This window comes from Emydura macquarii, unplaced genomic scaffold (genome assembly GCF_026122565.2).
Source record: "Emydura macquarii macquarii isolate MOO-44397 ecotype Brisbane River unplaced genomic scaffold, CSIRO-AGI_Emac_v2 contig_3137, whole genome shotgun sequence".
Classification (NCBI taxonomy): Eukaryota; Metazoa; Chordata; order Testudines; family Chelidae; genus Emydura; species Emydura macquarii.
The window spans coordinates 1-17,998 of NW_027133274.1; the positions used below are offsets into that span (position 1 = coordinate 1).

General features: G+C 43.1%; 1 protein-coding gene and 1 pseudogene across 1 annotated transcript; one reads left to right on the top strand and one right to left on the bottom strand.

Annotated features, from left to right (window-relative positions):
• Positions 1–9,037: 9,037 nt before the first annotated feature.
• LOC137142093 (olfactory receptor 14A16-like) lies at positions 9,038–9,952 on the top strand. The gene has a single exon (XM_067531328.1). The coding sequence runs from the start codon at positions 9,038–9,040 to the stop codon at positions 9,950–9,952; it is 915 nt and encodes a 304-aa protein (XP_067387429.1).
• A 4,908-nt stretch (positions 9,953–14,860) lies between these two features.
• LOC137142095 (olfactory receptor 4D9-like) lies at positions 14,861–15,802 on the bottom strand (annotated as a pseudogene).
• Positions 15,803–17,998: the final 2,196 nt, after the last annotated feature.

Consider the following 17,998-nt stretch of genomic DNA (forward strand, 5'->3'; position numbering starts at 1 on the left):
GCTGATCAAAGAGGTGGTAGTGAAGACTGTCCATAGGGTGTAAAGCGCTTGACTTTAAGTATGCAACTGTTTCTATAGATCTGATCACAGATCTGGAGTGACAGATGCCTAACAAGAAGGAACCCTGATCAATTTAATTTGAAACATGTTAATTGCATTGACTCTTGCTTGATCTTTACATAAAAAAACTCTTGTTTCATTATGTGCTCATTAAAATAATCCCGTTAGCAATGTATCTTCTAAGAAGTAATTTCTCCAATGAGCCAGGCAGCACCCGTGACCCTACAGAGATTTACAGAAGGAGACACAGGTTGTTATAACTTCACTTGCTTTAATCTGCACTTTGAGAAATGTTACACTCAGCTGAGATCCAGGTACTGCTTGGAGATCCGACAAACTTCTCAAGCAATTAAGCACCAGCGGCAGAAACAAAGTTACTCCTTGTTTTAATGGGTCCCGGAGAGGGCTGTTAGATGGAAACGTTATTGAGAAAAGCAGGTCCCGGCGGCAGTCCCATCGGGGCTGATTAGGAAAGAAAGTCAGAAGCATGGATTAAAGTTAGACAAAGATGTGTAAAGGGAAAGGGGTCAAGCCAGTTGTACCAGCCCCTGTGAAAGGTGACCCTTCATTCAGAAATTCCATCAGAGCCCACCCAAGTGAGGAAATGCAAGGGGAGGAGGGAACGCTGTGAAACCGTCATGTAAACAAACCGGAGATTCCCACTCGCTTAGCCAAGGCAGCACGGCCCAGGTGCAGCGAGCAAAAGGCAATTTCAGGATTCTAGGCCTCAGTGACAGGGATTAGCCAACGCACCTGGATGGTGACAGGCTTTGCTGTTCTGCCCGCGATCCCCAGCTCTGCCCTCAGCCCTAACCCACAGCCCACCCCCACCTAATGCTATTAATGTCTGGGTTTACACACACACACAGGTGCACCTCAGTCCCGACTCTATACTGCCCTGGCTGTCACAGCCTGCCCCACAGCTCTGCCAACCTGCAGCCTCCTGCAATCCCAGTTCTGGGCTTCTCCATGCCTCCTAAAGCTCTGTCAATGCCATTTAATCCTGGCTTGTAATCCCAGCTTCTATCCCATATCTGAGCTATCACTCAGAACACACGCAGCTCTGCTGCTGCGCTTCAATCTCGACCCGCAGATACCTGCTGTCCTGTCCTACTCCCTCCAGCTCTGCCAGGGCCTTCTCACAAATCGTGTGGTCAGTTGCTTGACCACTCTTTGGTTTGGCATGAAATAGGTTAAAGAATCATAGAATAGCAGAGTTGGAAGGGACCTCAGGAAGTATCTAGTCCAACCCCCTGCTCAAAGCAGAACTAACCTCAGCTAAATCATCCCAGCCAGGGCTTTGTCAAGCCGCAGCTTAAAAACTTCTAAAGATGGAGATTCCACCACCTCCCTAGGTAACCCATCCCAGCAGGGGCTGTGCAGAGCTAGAGTTGTTAGTGACCCAAATATGGGGTCATTTGAGAGAGGGATTCTGGAGATATAAACCCCAAAACAAAATGTCGAAAATAAATTTTACAAAATGACTCCCTTGCTCTTCAATGGCACCCCTTCCCCACCGCTCTCTCAGCTCTGCTAGGCTCTAAAGCTCCCCTGCACTGCCAGTGTGCCCCAACCACTCTGAACCTCACAGCTTTGATCCACCAGCACAATCCACCAAGGAGCATTCACTCTGCTTTAATGGACTGAACTTTTTTTTTTTTTTTCCCCACTGAATTATTTTGCAGAGGTCAGTGACTCGCTAAGGCTGTCTAAGGCCTGGGCTACATTAAAAAGTTAGGTTGATTTAACTAGGTAGCTCTGTACCACATTTCTAGCATTGATGTAGCCTATGAGTAAAGTGTGTGTGTTTGAGAAGTTCCTGTGTGAAGCCTGTGGTTCCTTGCTTCAACTGTCACATGGTCCTCTGAGGCTAAATCAAGGGCTCACATCTGAGGGGGGACTCTAGGCAAACATGTAAAACAACTGGAAAGGATAGGGAGTTTAACCCTGGCTTCTGACCAGTCTCCATGCCCACCCAGTTGCAGTTACCTCCCTCTCATCTCCTCATCTGAGTGGTCTCTCTCCCCTCCTCGGCCTCTATTTCCTATCACCCTAATTGCTCTCAGGTCAGCTGCTGGTAAAATTGTCACACAGAGCCTTCACATACCACAAAGCCATTGTAATTGCATGTTGGCTCATTTTCTGACTGCTTAGGTGTGTGACCTTCCAAATGCAGTGGTCTGCTCAGGTTCTATGGAAGCAGACAGTTTTGAGAGCACCCCTCCTAGCCCCTTTCCCATATGGGGTGAGCAGTGTAATCCTAAATAGAGCTGCTCAGCTGCCCAAGATGTTGTGGAATGGTGCTACAACGTCCAGATTCGGCACCACACAGTTAGTGCCATGGGAGGCCTACCTGCGGACCTGTGACTATGAACACCAGTGTCACCTAGTCTGCAATAAGGCTTTCCTCCATCAGCAGAACACACGTGCGAGTTGCCTTCAGTGGTGACAGCTTAGCTACCAGCCCCATAACTGGTGACATAGGACAGTGACTCTCAGAGCATATACCCCAGGCTGGTGACCTGGTCATTACACCTCTGGAGCCCCAGGCTGCTCTACGATCCTTTGAAAAAATTAACCTGAGCATGTGATGGCCCAATTATCAATTGGTGCCACTCAGAGGTACTGCAGGTGTCTTGTCAGTGGCTTGACTATGAGTGGATTGCACCCTCAGCAAGTTTGCAGATGACACTAATCTAGGGGGAGTGTTAGATATGCTGGAGGGTAGGGATAGGATACAGAGTGACCTAGAAAAATCGGAGGATTGGGCCAAAGGAAATCTGGGCATATATTGAGCAGTAACCCCCAGGCCTGTATCCTGTAAAGAATTAATTTAAGCAGTAAGCTTAAAGTTATTGAGAACTATAAACTTTGGCATAGATAAATGGCCCAATCATGACCCTGAGTTATTGGGAAACTGGGAAAATTACATTTAGGATATATCAGGTAACCACAGGGAGTATAAACTGATACTAGCTTTTGGATATTTTAGGGTAGGAACATTTGCAGATGTCTGACCTTAGGAGCTCCATGGCAATGAATTAACGTATATGATAAGATAATTAAGAAACTAGCTTATAAGAGAAGAGCACCCCTACTTTAGCAAGGTGAAGAAACACAAAGAAGGAAGATGGGAGAACATTAGGCATAGTGGTATCGGAAGAACATATTATTACAGTTGTATCCCAGCCTCTGTGCTGGGAAGAGGAAGTTGATGGCGAAGAGGAAGATAACAATTAATGTTTCAGGTTGTCCTGCAAGGGCTGGTGGGAGTCTATGGATGTTCAGATGTGCATTCTGCATTCTCTCTATATACCTTGCTGGGGGAGAGTGTTGGTGACTATGGGAACTATATGAATACACTTATGACAAATGCGGAAGGGTTTCCCTAAGTGTGAGTGTTGCAATCACGCACATTGGAGCTCCCAACTGAGCAGTAATTTGAATAATGCTGGCCCTGATCTTGGGACAAGACCTTACCAAACTGCTGAGTGTTAATTGAGAATTCTTAAGTAATCGATATAATTAATACACAATTTATAGTTCAGGTAACACCTGCTGGCCAACATCTCCCAACACCTCCTTGGGATCAGCAAGGTGCCCACAGACCGCCAGGGGGCAGTATAGGTCCTTCCAGTCCTTGTCTCCCCAGCCAAGGTGTATCTGCTTGGGTGACGGGGTTGGGATAGCTGTGCAATTTTCCTCCCCCTGCACACCAAGCCCCCTGCTGGAGAGGTCTTGGCGGGGTCCTCCAGAGAAGTGCGGCTAGGAGATGAACGCCCATGGAGAAACCTGGGGCAGTTCCCTTTCCCAGAGCCATTATCTCAGGCTCTCTGCAGACCCAGGCAAACCACACAACAGAGAGCAGCTCCACACCACCACCTTGGTTGGTGGTTCAGCATTTGTGGTGCCAGCTCATGTCGGACTCAGGGTCCTGGACTCTGGCAATTCCTACGTTCCTGTGGAAACAGCCAACTTCTGTTTGAAAAAAAATGTAACACATATTTCACTCAGATCCATGAAAATGCATTAAGTGCTTGGACAAAACTGAATTGTGGATCAGGCCCTAAATGAATGATTCCTTGTGAATTATTCATCCTGTCTCAGTTCTTATCCCCCAGGTTACGAGCAGGGAAACTGAGGCACAGAGAGCAACTTCATTGCAAAGTTGGGCTTATATTGCAAGAGCTACAGGTGTTTTGACCTTCTCTCTCTATCCCCTGCTGCCTGGTTGTACTTATATCACCACAGGCTGGCGTGTTCCAGACAGGCCAAGGCACTTCGGCATCCAACGTTTGCATATCTTAGTGTCCTTTGCAAATCCCGAGCTTAGTATTTCTGAAAATGAAGGAAAGCCCAGGAAGTTAAGAAGTTAGACACACGGCCAGCTTTAGAAAGGAATTGATGCACTTGAAGATGGAGATGTCGACTATGTGGTATGCACAAAAGCACCTTAGCAGGGTAGGTGCCTAACTCCCATTGAACCTCCATGGAATTTAGGAGCTTTGGAAAATCATACGAGTCTCCCGCCACCATCTTTAGTTGCCCAAATACCTTTGTAAATGTGCTGCATGGATAACACAGAAGCTGGGCTGGAATCAGGGAACCCTGGGGGAGATCCTACAACCTGTGCTGGGCAGGGGTCAGACCAGAGGATCATACTATCCCCTTTTGGCTTTTTCATGTGTGAATTGACGCTCTTTTACCTCTGGGCCTCTGCTTCTGAGATGTGCAGGGCTCCAGGGAATGAGTCCAGCAAGACCTGAGAAAACAGAAGTGAATAAATTGTCCCCTACAGCATCAGTCTGATAACGTCAGTGATGATCAGACTCAGCTATGCGCTGCTCATCTGCAGAGAGCAACAACTTTGAGTCCAGTGCTATAAAGTCAGTCTCAGGGTAAGTGTTATTCAAATAAGAAATATCACGGGATCTTTTTCACGGGATAAGGCAACAAGCCACGTTTATTGTGAATACAGGAATTTGGTAAATAGTATCAATAAAAAAAATCAACACTGTAACAACATCAATATTGTTCTTTACTTAGTGAAATAGTATCAATAATGTAAACATTAGGAAAACCATATTAACATTGTATCAATACTACAATTACAGAGACACATGCTTCAATCGGTACTTTCATTCATACTCACACACACTGACAGGCATACACAGACAGGGAGACAGACAAACATACACAGGGGTCTCACAGATGTTATAGTTACCAGCCTTTTGGTGCTCATGGTAGTCACTGGCCAGGTGACCATAGCACGAGGATGAGGAGCAAGGTTCTGCCGATGAGCATCGGTGCTCCTGGCTGGTTGATGATGTAGACCCAAATCTCCAGCCTTCATCTTTCTGTCCCATTTTATAGGGAAAAGACCCCATGTCAGTCTATGGGTTTTTGCCCTGTCATGCTGCATCTGCATTTGGTGTGATCCTTAATCATCTACATTGTTGTAAGTCTGATCAAATTTTGTTCTTTGAAGTGGACTGGCTCCAGAGTTCATCAGGGGACTCCTCTTCGGCCATTTGAATGGTAATAGTTATTATCTTCGCTCCTTTCTTCTTCCCTCAAACGTTTTAGGTGAGGCTGGTGTTTTCTTTGTCGGATTCGACATCCCTTACTGAGACCAATTGTTCAATCACTCTCCCTGTCTACAACCACCTCAATTGCTCAGCCACTCACACTCCAATCACTCAGGGCCAACTCCTAGCTGAAGAATACACATATTATTTTTAAAGCAAACCTTATTTCATTTTTGCCAGTATCTTTCACAATTAGGTCAGTATGTTACATTTCACTGTGTGGCTTTTTATACTTAAAATAGGGTTTTTACAAATATATTGAGAGTGGGTAAAATGAACAGATAAAATGGTCAGTGGAGTGGTTTTACAATAGAATTATACAAAATACAGACAGACTTGAATGTTATGCAGTAAATGGATATTTTAGAAAGACAGAGGTGAACATTTCAAAGGGTAGAACAATATAAGTCAGTTGAGGTTTTAGCTTTTGATTAAAGTTACAGTGTATCAGGCTGAAGTGCCTCTTGGTAGAAAGAGCGGGGGGTTGTGGCTCTGTACTTTCATGAAAACAGGATTGGGCCAACATAAGCAAGTGAAAGGATTCTTTGAAATCTTTCCCTCTGGCATGTAAATAATACAGTAGTAGGGACATTGAGATAGATAGATAGATAGATTGACGGGTTGTATAGGGATAGGTAGATAGATAGATAGATCTTGAAGATGGTGGATTGAACATACAGCAAGTTGGAGTACAATTTGCAATGAACAGCACAGTAAGTTACTGCTTTAATTGCATACGTTAAGTAATTAATGTCAAGACTAATTTAAGAATTATTACTAGAACTTTTTAAAAAATGTTATTATTAATGTAATAAAACATCTGAAGTCAGTCAGAAAAAAAAACTAAAAAAAAAAAACCAACACGTGGAAACTTTTGACTCTGCAGCAGAAACCCCCAAATGGAAATTTTTTCAGGAGATGGCAACCAGAAGCTAAAGCTTTTCACCTAAAAACAAAGGAAACCTGAAATTTTAACTTGAAAAAAGAAAGGGGTGGTCAGTTTTTCAAGCAAAAGAAGGTTTTTCCTCCCATGAGGATATCAGATACTCTCCCTGAGAATTTCACTTTTCCACTTTTCGTATGATAAAGCGTCCAGATGGAACATTTCTGACCCTCTTACTTGGAAACTGAGCATTAAGCAGGGGTGGAAAATATTAATATTTTGAAGCTATATTGCAATTGCAAGCCCATTTATCCTACCGCTACTGAGCTTATTTCTGTTTCAAAGGAATAGATGCAGGAAAGTAAAAATTAGGTAACTAACACAGGTGAAAGCCCAGAGAATGTATTTTCTAAGCACGAGGGTCTCTAAGCTCAGTATCAGAGTTTTTTGCATAGGCAACCTGCTACCATTTTTTTATACAGGAAAATTGGGTTCAAAACCAAACAACATTTTCCAGGAATAGAATCTGTTGCATACAAGATGCCATCTAGGCTGCTGGGAGTATTTATGTCATATTTTCTGTGAAAACAGAGTCTGGTTGTGTTGACATCTTAGTATTTTATGATGATTTAATTGGAGTTGGTCCTGTTTTGAGCAGGGGGTTGGACTAGATGACCTCCTGAAGTCCCTGTCAACCCTAATTTTCTATGATTCTATTTTAGCTTTCTGTGAGTCTGCTGTTTTTCACAGGAACAGAGGATATAAGACCAGAAGAGAAAGATATGGCAATTTCCTGCAATATCCCTGAAAAATCTTCCAGAATTAAGTTTAAATGTCTCTGGAGTCCATTGCCTTAAATGCAAAATGTATGCATTGTTCTGGGCCAGGATTGTATGTAACCTCTCGAGGGGGAGATGGGATGCGACCACAGAAAAATGCCTTGGTGCGGTTTGAAGAACTGACTCCTAACTGAGCCCTTGGATGGAATTGCGGGGTGATCTCTTATTAGCCCGTGTGTAGATTCTTTTATTGTAGCATGGGCACGGCTCACTTGCTGGTGGATTCTCTGTACCTTAAAGTCTTTAAACCATGATGTGAGGACTTTAATAGCTCAGTCATAGATTAGGGGTCTATCACAGGAGTGGATGGGTGAGGTTCTGTGGCCTGCGTTGTGCAGGAGTTCAGACTAGATGATCATATTGGTCCCTTCTGACCTTAGAGTCTATGAGTCTATGACTTAGCAGAATTATGACATGTCTCAGCCAGGCCAGGAACAATAGCAAGTGGTCAGCACTCAATGACCATCTAATTCAGGAAAAACACATTGAGACAGCGGGTTTGCTCTAGCTGGGAGAAGACACGTCTTCTTCCTGTCTGAAGGCAGAGGACTTTGAGAGCAGTGGAAAATTACCAAAGAGTGGAGCAAAAAGAAGTAGGTGACCCCAGCAGGAGTCTATAAATAGACTGATAGAGGGGAAATGGAGGAGAAACCAGCCTGCTCCAGAGTAAGATGAGGGAGGCTGGGTCGGGGCAGGGTAGGACCCTGCATTGCCTGCCAGAACACTGAAGAACCCCAAGACAAGGGTGAGTTAATGAGGGATACTGATTTTAGGATGTTGATGGTTCTGTGTGATCTGTACTTCCCTGTGCATTACACAATTAAATATAACGAGCAGAAAGTTGATAGATTGAACAAATTGTGTGTGGGAGGGTGGAGTTATGGGAGAGGGGTAAGTTTGAGTACCTGGGAGTCTGAAGGGTCAGCACTGAGCCCAGGGGGATACCAGAGGGGGTACCAGATGGAAGTTTTGGGCCATGAGAGTGTCCCAAGGAATCTGAGACATGGGATAATGAACACCGAGGCTTGTATGGCCCTCACAGCCTTCCTAGTGGGTGTTCAGGAAGGTGGGGCTTGGTACAATCTGTGACACCCCTGATATATTTACAGGCAGTGGTCATTTCCCACTCTCAGCCCACACGTCGTTGAACTAAATTAGTTTCCTTCCATAAAATGGCTCTGTTGTAGCACTAGGACAGCCATCATATCAAGGGCGAGTGCATTTGGGTTGTTGCTTGTTCCGTATCTACACTGTAATTTATCTAGCCACATCTTGGACCAGATTGCCCAATGATGGAAATGGATGCCACTCCGTTGACTGGAAGAGACTTATAGCAATTCATACTGGTGTGATCTTCTTCTTGTGTCCTTGTCACACATCAGATGTTTTTCCAGAACTGTGCACAAGTGATGCCGCTTTCCGTCATTGCAGCAAGGTCCTCCTCCATACAGACCTCCCCTAGGAGTCGCCAAACCAGCAGATGCTCCATGGTCTGCACTTCACCACACGCACATGTATTCATGTCATTAGAGCTACTCCAATGACAGATGTGACAATGTGCCTGACGACTGCAGTGGCTGATAGAGGTGAGGAGGCAGGAGTGCTCCAGCCTACCATTGTCCTTCTCCTTCTCTCCACAGGCAGCACATGACGTACTGTGAAGGAAAATGTCCAACCGAACCACGGTGACCGAGTTCCTTCTCCTGGGATTCTCTGACAATCGGGAGCTGCAGATTTTACACTTTGTGGTGTTTCTAGGGATTTACCTGGTAACCCTGACAGGGAACCTCCTTGTTATCACAGCAGTAGCCCTCGATCACCACCTTCACACCCCCATGTACTTCTTCCTGATGAATTTGTCGATCCTGGACATTGGATCCATCTCCGTCACTGTCCCCAAGTCCATGGCCAATTCCCTATTGAACACCAGGTCAATTTCTTATGCTGGATGTGTTCTCCAAGTCTTTCTCTTTTTCTTCTTCTCTTCAGCAGACTTTGCCCTACTCACTGTCATGGCTTATGACCGATACGTTGCCATCTGCAAACCACTGCACTATGAGACTGTGATGAACAGGGGAGCTTGTGTCCAAATGGCAGCCAGTGCCTGGACTAGTGGTATTCTCAGTTCTGCTTTGCACACTGGGAACACATTTGCAGTATCCTTCTGTGGCGGCAACATGGTGGATCAGTTCTTCTGTGAAATCCCCAAGCTCCTCAAGCTGTCCTGCTATGACTCATATATCAGTGAAGTTGGGGTTATTGCCTTTAATGCACTTTTAGGATTGAGCCTTTTTGTTTTAATAATTGTATCATATGTTCAAATTTTTACCAGGGTGCTGAGAATCCCCTCTGAGCCGGGCCGCCATAAAGCCTTCTCCACCTGCCTCCCTCACCTCATTGTGGTCTCCTTGTTACTTTTCACTGGGATCTTTGCTTACCTGAAACTAACCTCCAGTTCTCAATCAGGTCTGGATCTTGTTATGGCTGTTCTCTATTCTGTGGTGCCTCCCATGATGAATCCAATCATCTATAGCTTGAGGAACAAGGAGATCAAAGCTGCCCTGAACAAACTGACTGAGTGAAGGAGGTTAGTCACAAAGAATAAAATGTCCATCATTCTCTTATGACTATGTATTTCATTATTAATCTAATCAATGGGTGAAAATTTTGCGTCCATGAGAACACGGGAAAACAAAAAAAACAGACTAACACCACTGAAGTCAATACCATTTCTCTAGGTACCCACAAGTGTAACAAAAATCAAAATCTGCATCTCTGTTTTTTGGGTTTTTCTTTTAGATTTTTATATGCCACCCATTGGCCTGCTACCTTAGTACTTTCCACACAAAATCAATAGCCATAGCAAGTCCCTAGTGGACTTCATGGAACATCTGGTTCTCCTACTTTTGGGGGTTAAAAAGTCTTGCTTGGGGGATGGAGATTTTTGGAGATTTATAGTTTGGCTTATCTAATTTTGTTTCTTTGTTTTAGCAGTTGGTTGATTGATTTGTCTCATTGTTCCACACATTTGGTGTTCTGGGGGTGGTTGTATTGGGAAATGGGAAAGATTAGTCACATTCAAAGTCAATATTTTGTCATCTCTTGGGGTGACAATGTCTCATCTCTTTAATAGGGTTTTCTGAGGTAGCTGAAAGTTTGCTCCTCACAACTGGGTCTCAAAGAGTTTCCATAGGTGTCCAATTGGCTGAACTTTTTTTCTTGTGTTATTGATGCTATGTAAGGGAGCCTAGAGCTTTGGATATGCATCTGTTGGTTATTTTGTACCTGAATACATAAATCTATATTGTGGCATTTTTCCTTTGATGGAAAGGATTTCTGGAAAAGCAAGGTTTTGCTGTGTTTCCTAAAGACAAACTGAGCTGGGAAAATGAGGTCAAAATTTGATCCTATTTTTGTCCCTGGGATTTAAACTCTCTTTTTGAAAGGATCCAAGCTTGACCAATGATTAATACATGCAAGGATCCAAATATGGCGAAAGGCACTTAGGAGAAGCTGAGCACAAGACTTGTAAGGTTTTGGCTCCCATCTCAGCTGGACCTGTGCAGAGTAGCTCTACGAACTCCAAGGCATTAATGCTGATGAGTTTCTGCCCAAAGACTCCTGAATGAACTCAGTAGTGACATAATCAGTGCCATAAGTTATTTGTCCGGGGTCATTTTATTATAACCTTTGTGTAAATGGAGAAGTGTCATCACATACACTGACCAGGCGTTCCATGTGCCATCTTTATGTAAATGTAGTCAGATGCAAAGAAAAGACCATCATTAGACAGACAAAGGGTATGTGTATATGGCAAAGAAAAACCCAAAGCAGCAAATCTCAGAGCACAGGTCTATAGACTGCTACCTGGGCTTCTATGCATTCCAAATGCAAAAATGTGAGGCTTCAGTCCATTGGCTAATGATCTGGTTGGTTACAGTGATGGAAAGAAAAGCAGGGGACATGACAGAAATATTTGTGTATTTAGGATGGGATATTTGAAGAGATGTAAGGGAGTTAGTATCATGGCCTTCATGCTGTTGCAGCTTGAATCTAGGGTAATGTTGATACTCCTTACACTTGCAGCCTAGGGTGACATTCTACCATGCTTCTTCTGATGATACCACACACCCAACTGAGTCACATGAATACTCTTCCTGAGCCACTCATGCACCCAGCATAGAGCAAGGCGTCAGCCAGTAACCCTCACAACTCCCTAAACTCTTCACTACAGGAGTGTACCCTGAGATTATACCATCATGCACTGGACATAGATTTGTTCAGGACAAGCTCATTATAAGTCCTCCCCTCGCTCCATGTGGGGGTGAATATGCACCCGCCCCTGTTGACATGAGTTGAGAATGCAGAAAGACGTCACTCAAAAAACCACAGTGATTAAGATAAAACAGTAAACAAGTTTAGCTACAGCCAAACAGATTTTAAGTGATTATAAATGGTAAACGTAAAGAGACTAGAAATAGTTACCAAAGAAATAAAAATAAGATTTCAGTCTGTTTTACACACTAACAGGATTTGAATTTAGAAATGTCTCAGCCTGAGAGATGGTACAAGCAGGTTACAGATCTTCACTACACAGGCAGAGACTGCTTTCCCCACCTGGGATTACCTCTCCACGAGTCCAAAATTCTTTGTCTTCTGGATGTTGCTTCAGTTGTTTAGCTGGCAGGGAAGAGAAGCTCAGTGATGATGTCACGCCCCTTCTTTTATAGTCTGTTTTAGCTTGCTGGACAAATCGATGCTTGTGACCTGGCGGGTTGTCCTCTTTGGTCAGTCAGGGTCCATTACTAATGTGTTTCCTCAGTGATGTCCACATTGTAAACAACCTCTGTTAGTGGACTTTTTCCTTGAATCGGGGGGAGAGAGCCATCAGCACTACCTGGCCAATCCATTGTTGTTCCTGAAAAGGTGGTTTGTGGGAGTTTCCCACCTTACAACATGTTCTAGTAGCATATTCAGCAATATTTTACAACTTCACATACGATAGCTCATATAATCCACCAGGATATTAATGTTAGCAGATCAAGACTTTTAAAATGTAATCTCACAAGGCATATTTTGTACAGAACATATCACAATTATATGACTGGTGAATATGCATTTTTGGGGTGTTGCCTTTAGACATGGAGTGTCAGTTAGGTGCTTAAATCCCCATGGGTAGTCAAGGGTAGTTGGGCACCTAATTTCTTAACCTGTTCTGAAATCCTAGTCATAGTTCACATCCTGGTGCAAGAGTACATTGTATTGTTCCAGATTCTATCTCTCACACACACATCCCCTTTCTCCCATTTCTGATGCCTCTCATTGGAAATCTTTGAATTTCTACCTGGCATAAATTTATTCCATTCTGTTGAGCTGTTTTCTACTCAATTCCCTGCTACAATTCTTTTGGGGTGGGGGAGCAACAAACATATGGACAGGTGTACTTGATGTTTCATAAAAGCCTTTGACTAGGTTCCTCATAAAATGTTCCTAATCAAAGTAAGTTGTCATGGGATAAGAGGGAAGGTCCTCTCATGGATCAGTAACTGGATAAAAGACAGGAAACAACAGATAGGAATAAAAAATCAGTTCTCGGAAAGGAAAGCAGTAAATATTGGTGTCCCTCGTGATCTGTACTGAGACCAATGCTGTTCAACCTATTCATAAATGATCTGGAAAAAAGGGATAAACAGTGAAGTGGCAAAATTTTCAGACAATACAAAATTACTCCAGATAGTTAAGTCCAAAGCAGATTGTGAAGAATTACAAAGGGATCTCACAAAACTGGGTCACCGGACATCAAAATGGCAGATTAAATTTAATGTTGATCAATGCAAAATAATGTACATTGGAAAAATATAATCCCAACTGTCCATACAAAATGATGGGATCTAAATTAACTGTTACCGCTCAAGAAAGAGATCTTGGAGTCATTATGGATAGTTATGAAAACATCTCAATGTGCAACAGTAATAAAAAAAAGCTAAGAGAATGTTAGGAACCATTAGGAAAGGGATAGATTATAAAACAGAAAATATCATAATGCCTCTGTAAGAATCCATGGAATGCCCAAACTTTGAATACTGTGTGCAGTTTGGTCACCCCATCTCAAAAAAGATATAGTAGAATTAGAAAAGGTTCAGAGAAAGGCAATAAAATGATTAAAGGTATGGAACAGATTCTGTATGATGAGAAATAAAAAAGACAGAGACTTTTCATATTGGAAAAAAGATGACTAAGAGGGGATGTGATAGAGGTCTATACAATCGTGACTGATGTGGAGAAAATGAACAAGGAAGTGTTATTTACTCCATCACATAACACGAGAAGCAGGGGGTCACCCAATGAAATTGAGCAGGGGGCTGGACTAGGTGACCTCCTGAGGTCCCTTCCCACCTTAATCTTCTTTGATTCTATGACCCAGTGTGGCCATTCTGATATTTTCATGTTGTTATGTAAAACTTACTATTTTCTTAATTTAACATTGCATGAACTTAAAATGGGTAGGCACTATTTTTTGTTAAATAGGAATAATTATATTAGCACAAATTATTTTCATTTTAGCAAAATTAAAATGAATTAAATATTTATGTACTGCATATCTTTAGCTGAAGGTATGTATTTAGTCCCTGAAACAGAGGGGAATGGAAGGGTGGCACACAGGGAACTGGTGGGGGGAAAAGAGGCATACCAGGGGCCCCAGATGTGTGCAAAAAGCTCAACTGACAGAAGCTATGAAAAGTGAGACCCCACCTGTTGTATTGAGTTGTTACTGATGTATCTAGTAGACAAGAGCACATTCATGGAAAAATGGGGACAGTATCTAAAAGCTTGGAACAATGGGAAAAAATGTGGAAGCTCAAAACACATCCATATGTGTAACTATTCAGGAAAATTATTACTACACACTTCGTCAATGGTAACTCACTCAGGAAAATATATAATAAAAGGCATCATAACATCTAGAGAAGATGTGGAAGAATATAGACCTTTCTGCATATATGCTGGGATTGCCTTAAGATAATAGGACAGAAATAAGACAATATTTTAAAGGAAATTAAATTGATTTTTCAAGAATGGTAAAATGTGGCCACCTTTGGAACCCAGAATTATTGTACAAAGTTGATTATTGACTCAAGGAAGGACCCATTGGTAACACAATTACTTTGTGTAGCAAGATGTGTGATAGCTCATATTCAGAGAATGATAGATCCACCAACATTAATGGCATAGAGAAATAAAGTATGGGCAATCCTTCTAATGGAGAAGAAGGAAGAGATCCCTTAATTGGGGTCAAGTAGAATCTGTAATGAATTATTTCCATGTTTGGAATTTGAACCTAATGAGTATGCTAAGAGGTTGACCAATACCATTTTTTCTAATATCAAAAATAGGGATTATGAATATGAGTTATTGAAATTCTGGTTCAAAGTTCTTTCAAGATAAAAATTACATAATTGAAAAAAAATCAGACAAGATAAATTCTGTCTCTATATGTTCCCCCCTGAGGACAGCATTCTGCTTATTAGTCTCCAGATGGCCTTTTTCAGAGTGTAGATCATTCGGTTCAGCATGGGGTGATAACAGTGTAAATGACCGAAACCAACTTGTCCATGGGCAATTTCCAGAAGGGCCGAGCGTAGATGAAGATGCAGGGTATGAATTGTAAACACACAACTGTGATCTGGGACCCACAGGTGGACAGAGCCTTGCACCTCCCATCCATGACGTGTCTTTATCTTGACAAAGATGATGGTATATGAAATGAGCAAGATGATGAACATGATTATGACGAGCATCCCACCACTGGAAACCATCAGCAGCTCCACCAAGTAGGTGTTGGTGCAGGCCAGTTTGATGACTTGTGGGACATCACAGTAGATAATGTCCAGAATGTTTGGACCACAGAACGGTAATTGGAGGACCAGTCCAATCTGAACAGCAGAGTGAGCGAATCCACCCAGCCACTCTCCTACCACTTGCCCCATGCACATACCATGGTTCATGATAGTCAAGTATCGCAATGGTTTATAGATGGCCTCGTAGCCATCAGGAGCTATCATCACAAGGACAACTACCATTGCACCGGCGATGAAGTGGAAGAAGAACATCTGAAGGATGAGATGAGAATGGATTGAATGAGGATTGAATGAGATGGTTCTGTGCTGGGAGAGGAGACTCAACAGCAATTTGGGAGCAGTGACTGATGAGTCACTGACATCTAGGAAAGCCAGGTTGGCCAGCAGGAAGTACATGGGGGTGTGGAGTCGGTGGTTGGTGATCACCGTGGTGATGATGGTGAAGTTTCCCAGCTAGATTGTCAGGTAAATTATGAAGAAGATGATGAAGAGACATCACTGCAGTTCAGGACTCTGGGTGAGGCCCACGAGAACAAGTTCTGTCACTGTGGAGGTGAGATTCTTCTGTTTCATTTACTAACCTCAAAACAAGTCTAAAGATGGAACGGTAATAATTAGTCTGAAGTTCTTATTATTGCCCCCTTAAATTACTAATGTTAAATCAATGTTATCTCCTCTTAACAGACATTTTGTTTGATAATTGTCTTAGTTTACTAAATTCAGTCAGTGAAAGGCAACCCTGCTTCAGCAGACCCTATGAGCTACAAAGGTGGTAATCTTCAGTTCTGGAATGATTGGGAGTGAAAAGGAGCAGCCTACCTACCAAATCAAGCCTCTGGCTAACCACTTTCCCTATTCATTCAGCAACAAGAAGTCTAGTCTTGTGCAATCACTATGTTATTCACCTCCATGCTGGATTAAACCATCCATCTTTCTGCCAGTGCAAATATCTCAAGGTACAGAAATGGATTACACACTGTTTTCTCCTAGAGACAATGATATATCAGTTGACCATATTTATAAACACAGATATCAAAGCAGAAAGATGGATGGTTTAATCCAGCATGGAGGTGAATAACTTCCCTCTAAATATTTTCCTCAAAGCAGCTTTGATCGCTTTGTTCCTCATGCTGTAGATGATGGGATTCACCAAGGGAGGAACCACAGAATAGAGAACGGCCAGCACTAAATCCAAAGTGGAGGCTGAACTGGAACTGGGTTTGAAGTAGGCAAAGGTAGCAGTGCAAATGAACAATGAGAACACAGTGAGGTGAGGCAGGCAGGTGGAGAAGGCTTTATGCTGACCCTGCTCAGAGAGGATTCTCAGCACCGTGGTGAAGATCTGAACATACGACATAGTTATGAAAACAAAGCAGCTTAGCAACAAGAACAAACTAAAGACAGTAGCCCCAGTTTCTCTGAGATATTAGTGAGAGCAGGCGAGTTTGAGGAGCTGGGGGATTTCACAGAAGAACTGATCCACCGTGTTGCGTCTACAGAAGGATAGTGCAAATGTGTTCCCAGTGTGCATAGCAGCATAAAGAATACCACTGGCCCAACGTATTGGTCGTATACCATGATGGTCAGGAAGGCAACATCTGTTGAAGCAAAGAGGATGAAGGCAAAGACTTGGGTGACACATCCGAAATAAGAAATCAACCTGGTGTTCATGAATTGGCCATGGATTTGGGGATGGTGACAGAGATGGATCCAAGGTCTATGATGGACAGATTCTTCAGGAAGAAGTACATAGGGGTGTGAAGGTGGAGGTCGAGGGCTACAACCATGAAGATGAGAATGTTCCCGATCAGAGATGCCAGGTAAATCACTAGAAAAAGCACAAAGTGCAAAATCTGCAGCTCCCGCACCTCAGAGAATCCAAGGAGAAGAAACTCAGTCACGAAGGTTCGGCTGGACATTTTCCTTTTCAGTAGATTTTGTGATGGCTGTGGAGGGAAGTATAAGGCAATGGTCAGAATCAGAAACTATGAGGGAATGAATCTAATTCTCTGCTTCACGATGACTTGTGATGTGAATGTCAGAGGTGCACAGCCCTTCTCATGTCCACTGATTAGAGCTGCAAGTATTCCAGACCTCTGACAATCAGACCACTAGTCAGGTTCATTATCACACTAGTGTGAATAGGATTAAGGCTCTTAAATGCAGAGAAGTGGCTTCAGTTCACACCAGTTGAGAATCTGGCCCAAGATGTGGCTTTTTTAAATGCATTAGGAAGGATGGAACTACACAAGCCAAATCCAATGATTCTAGCCATGAAGTTCTCTCTGTTGTGACTAACAAGAGATTCACAACTTGGACACGGAATTGAAATACCAAAATCCCAGCACAGCATGATTGTCACTTTCTGGGAAATATGTCGACTCACCCAGCATCAGAAGTGGCAGCTTGTCTGTAATAGTTCTACCCCAACACCACTTGGATGGCCTGCTTCTTGTTTACACACTGAGTTTGGCAACACATACCAGCTATAATTCCTTCTCTATGCACTGATGGGGTGGTAGCATGGCTCAGGTACTGCTGTGCTGCTTCGTTTACCTCTGTGGCTTCATTGTCTGGGATGTGCAGTTCAGGGGCAGTCAGGAGACTTGGCTTCTATTCTTGATCTTCTCTTTGACGTTGGGCACATCACTTCCTCTCTCTCTGCCTCTGTTTCCCCCAAATCCCTTTGTCTTCCTTCTCTGTCTTGGACAGTCCCCTTACTTGGGGACTGACTTATTACCTAAATGTTCTGTCCACCTGTTATCAGCA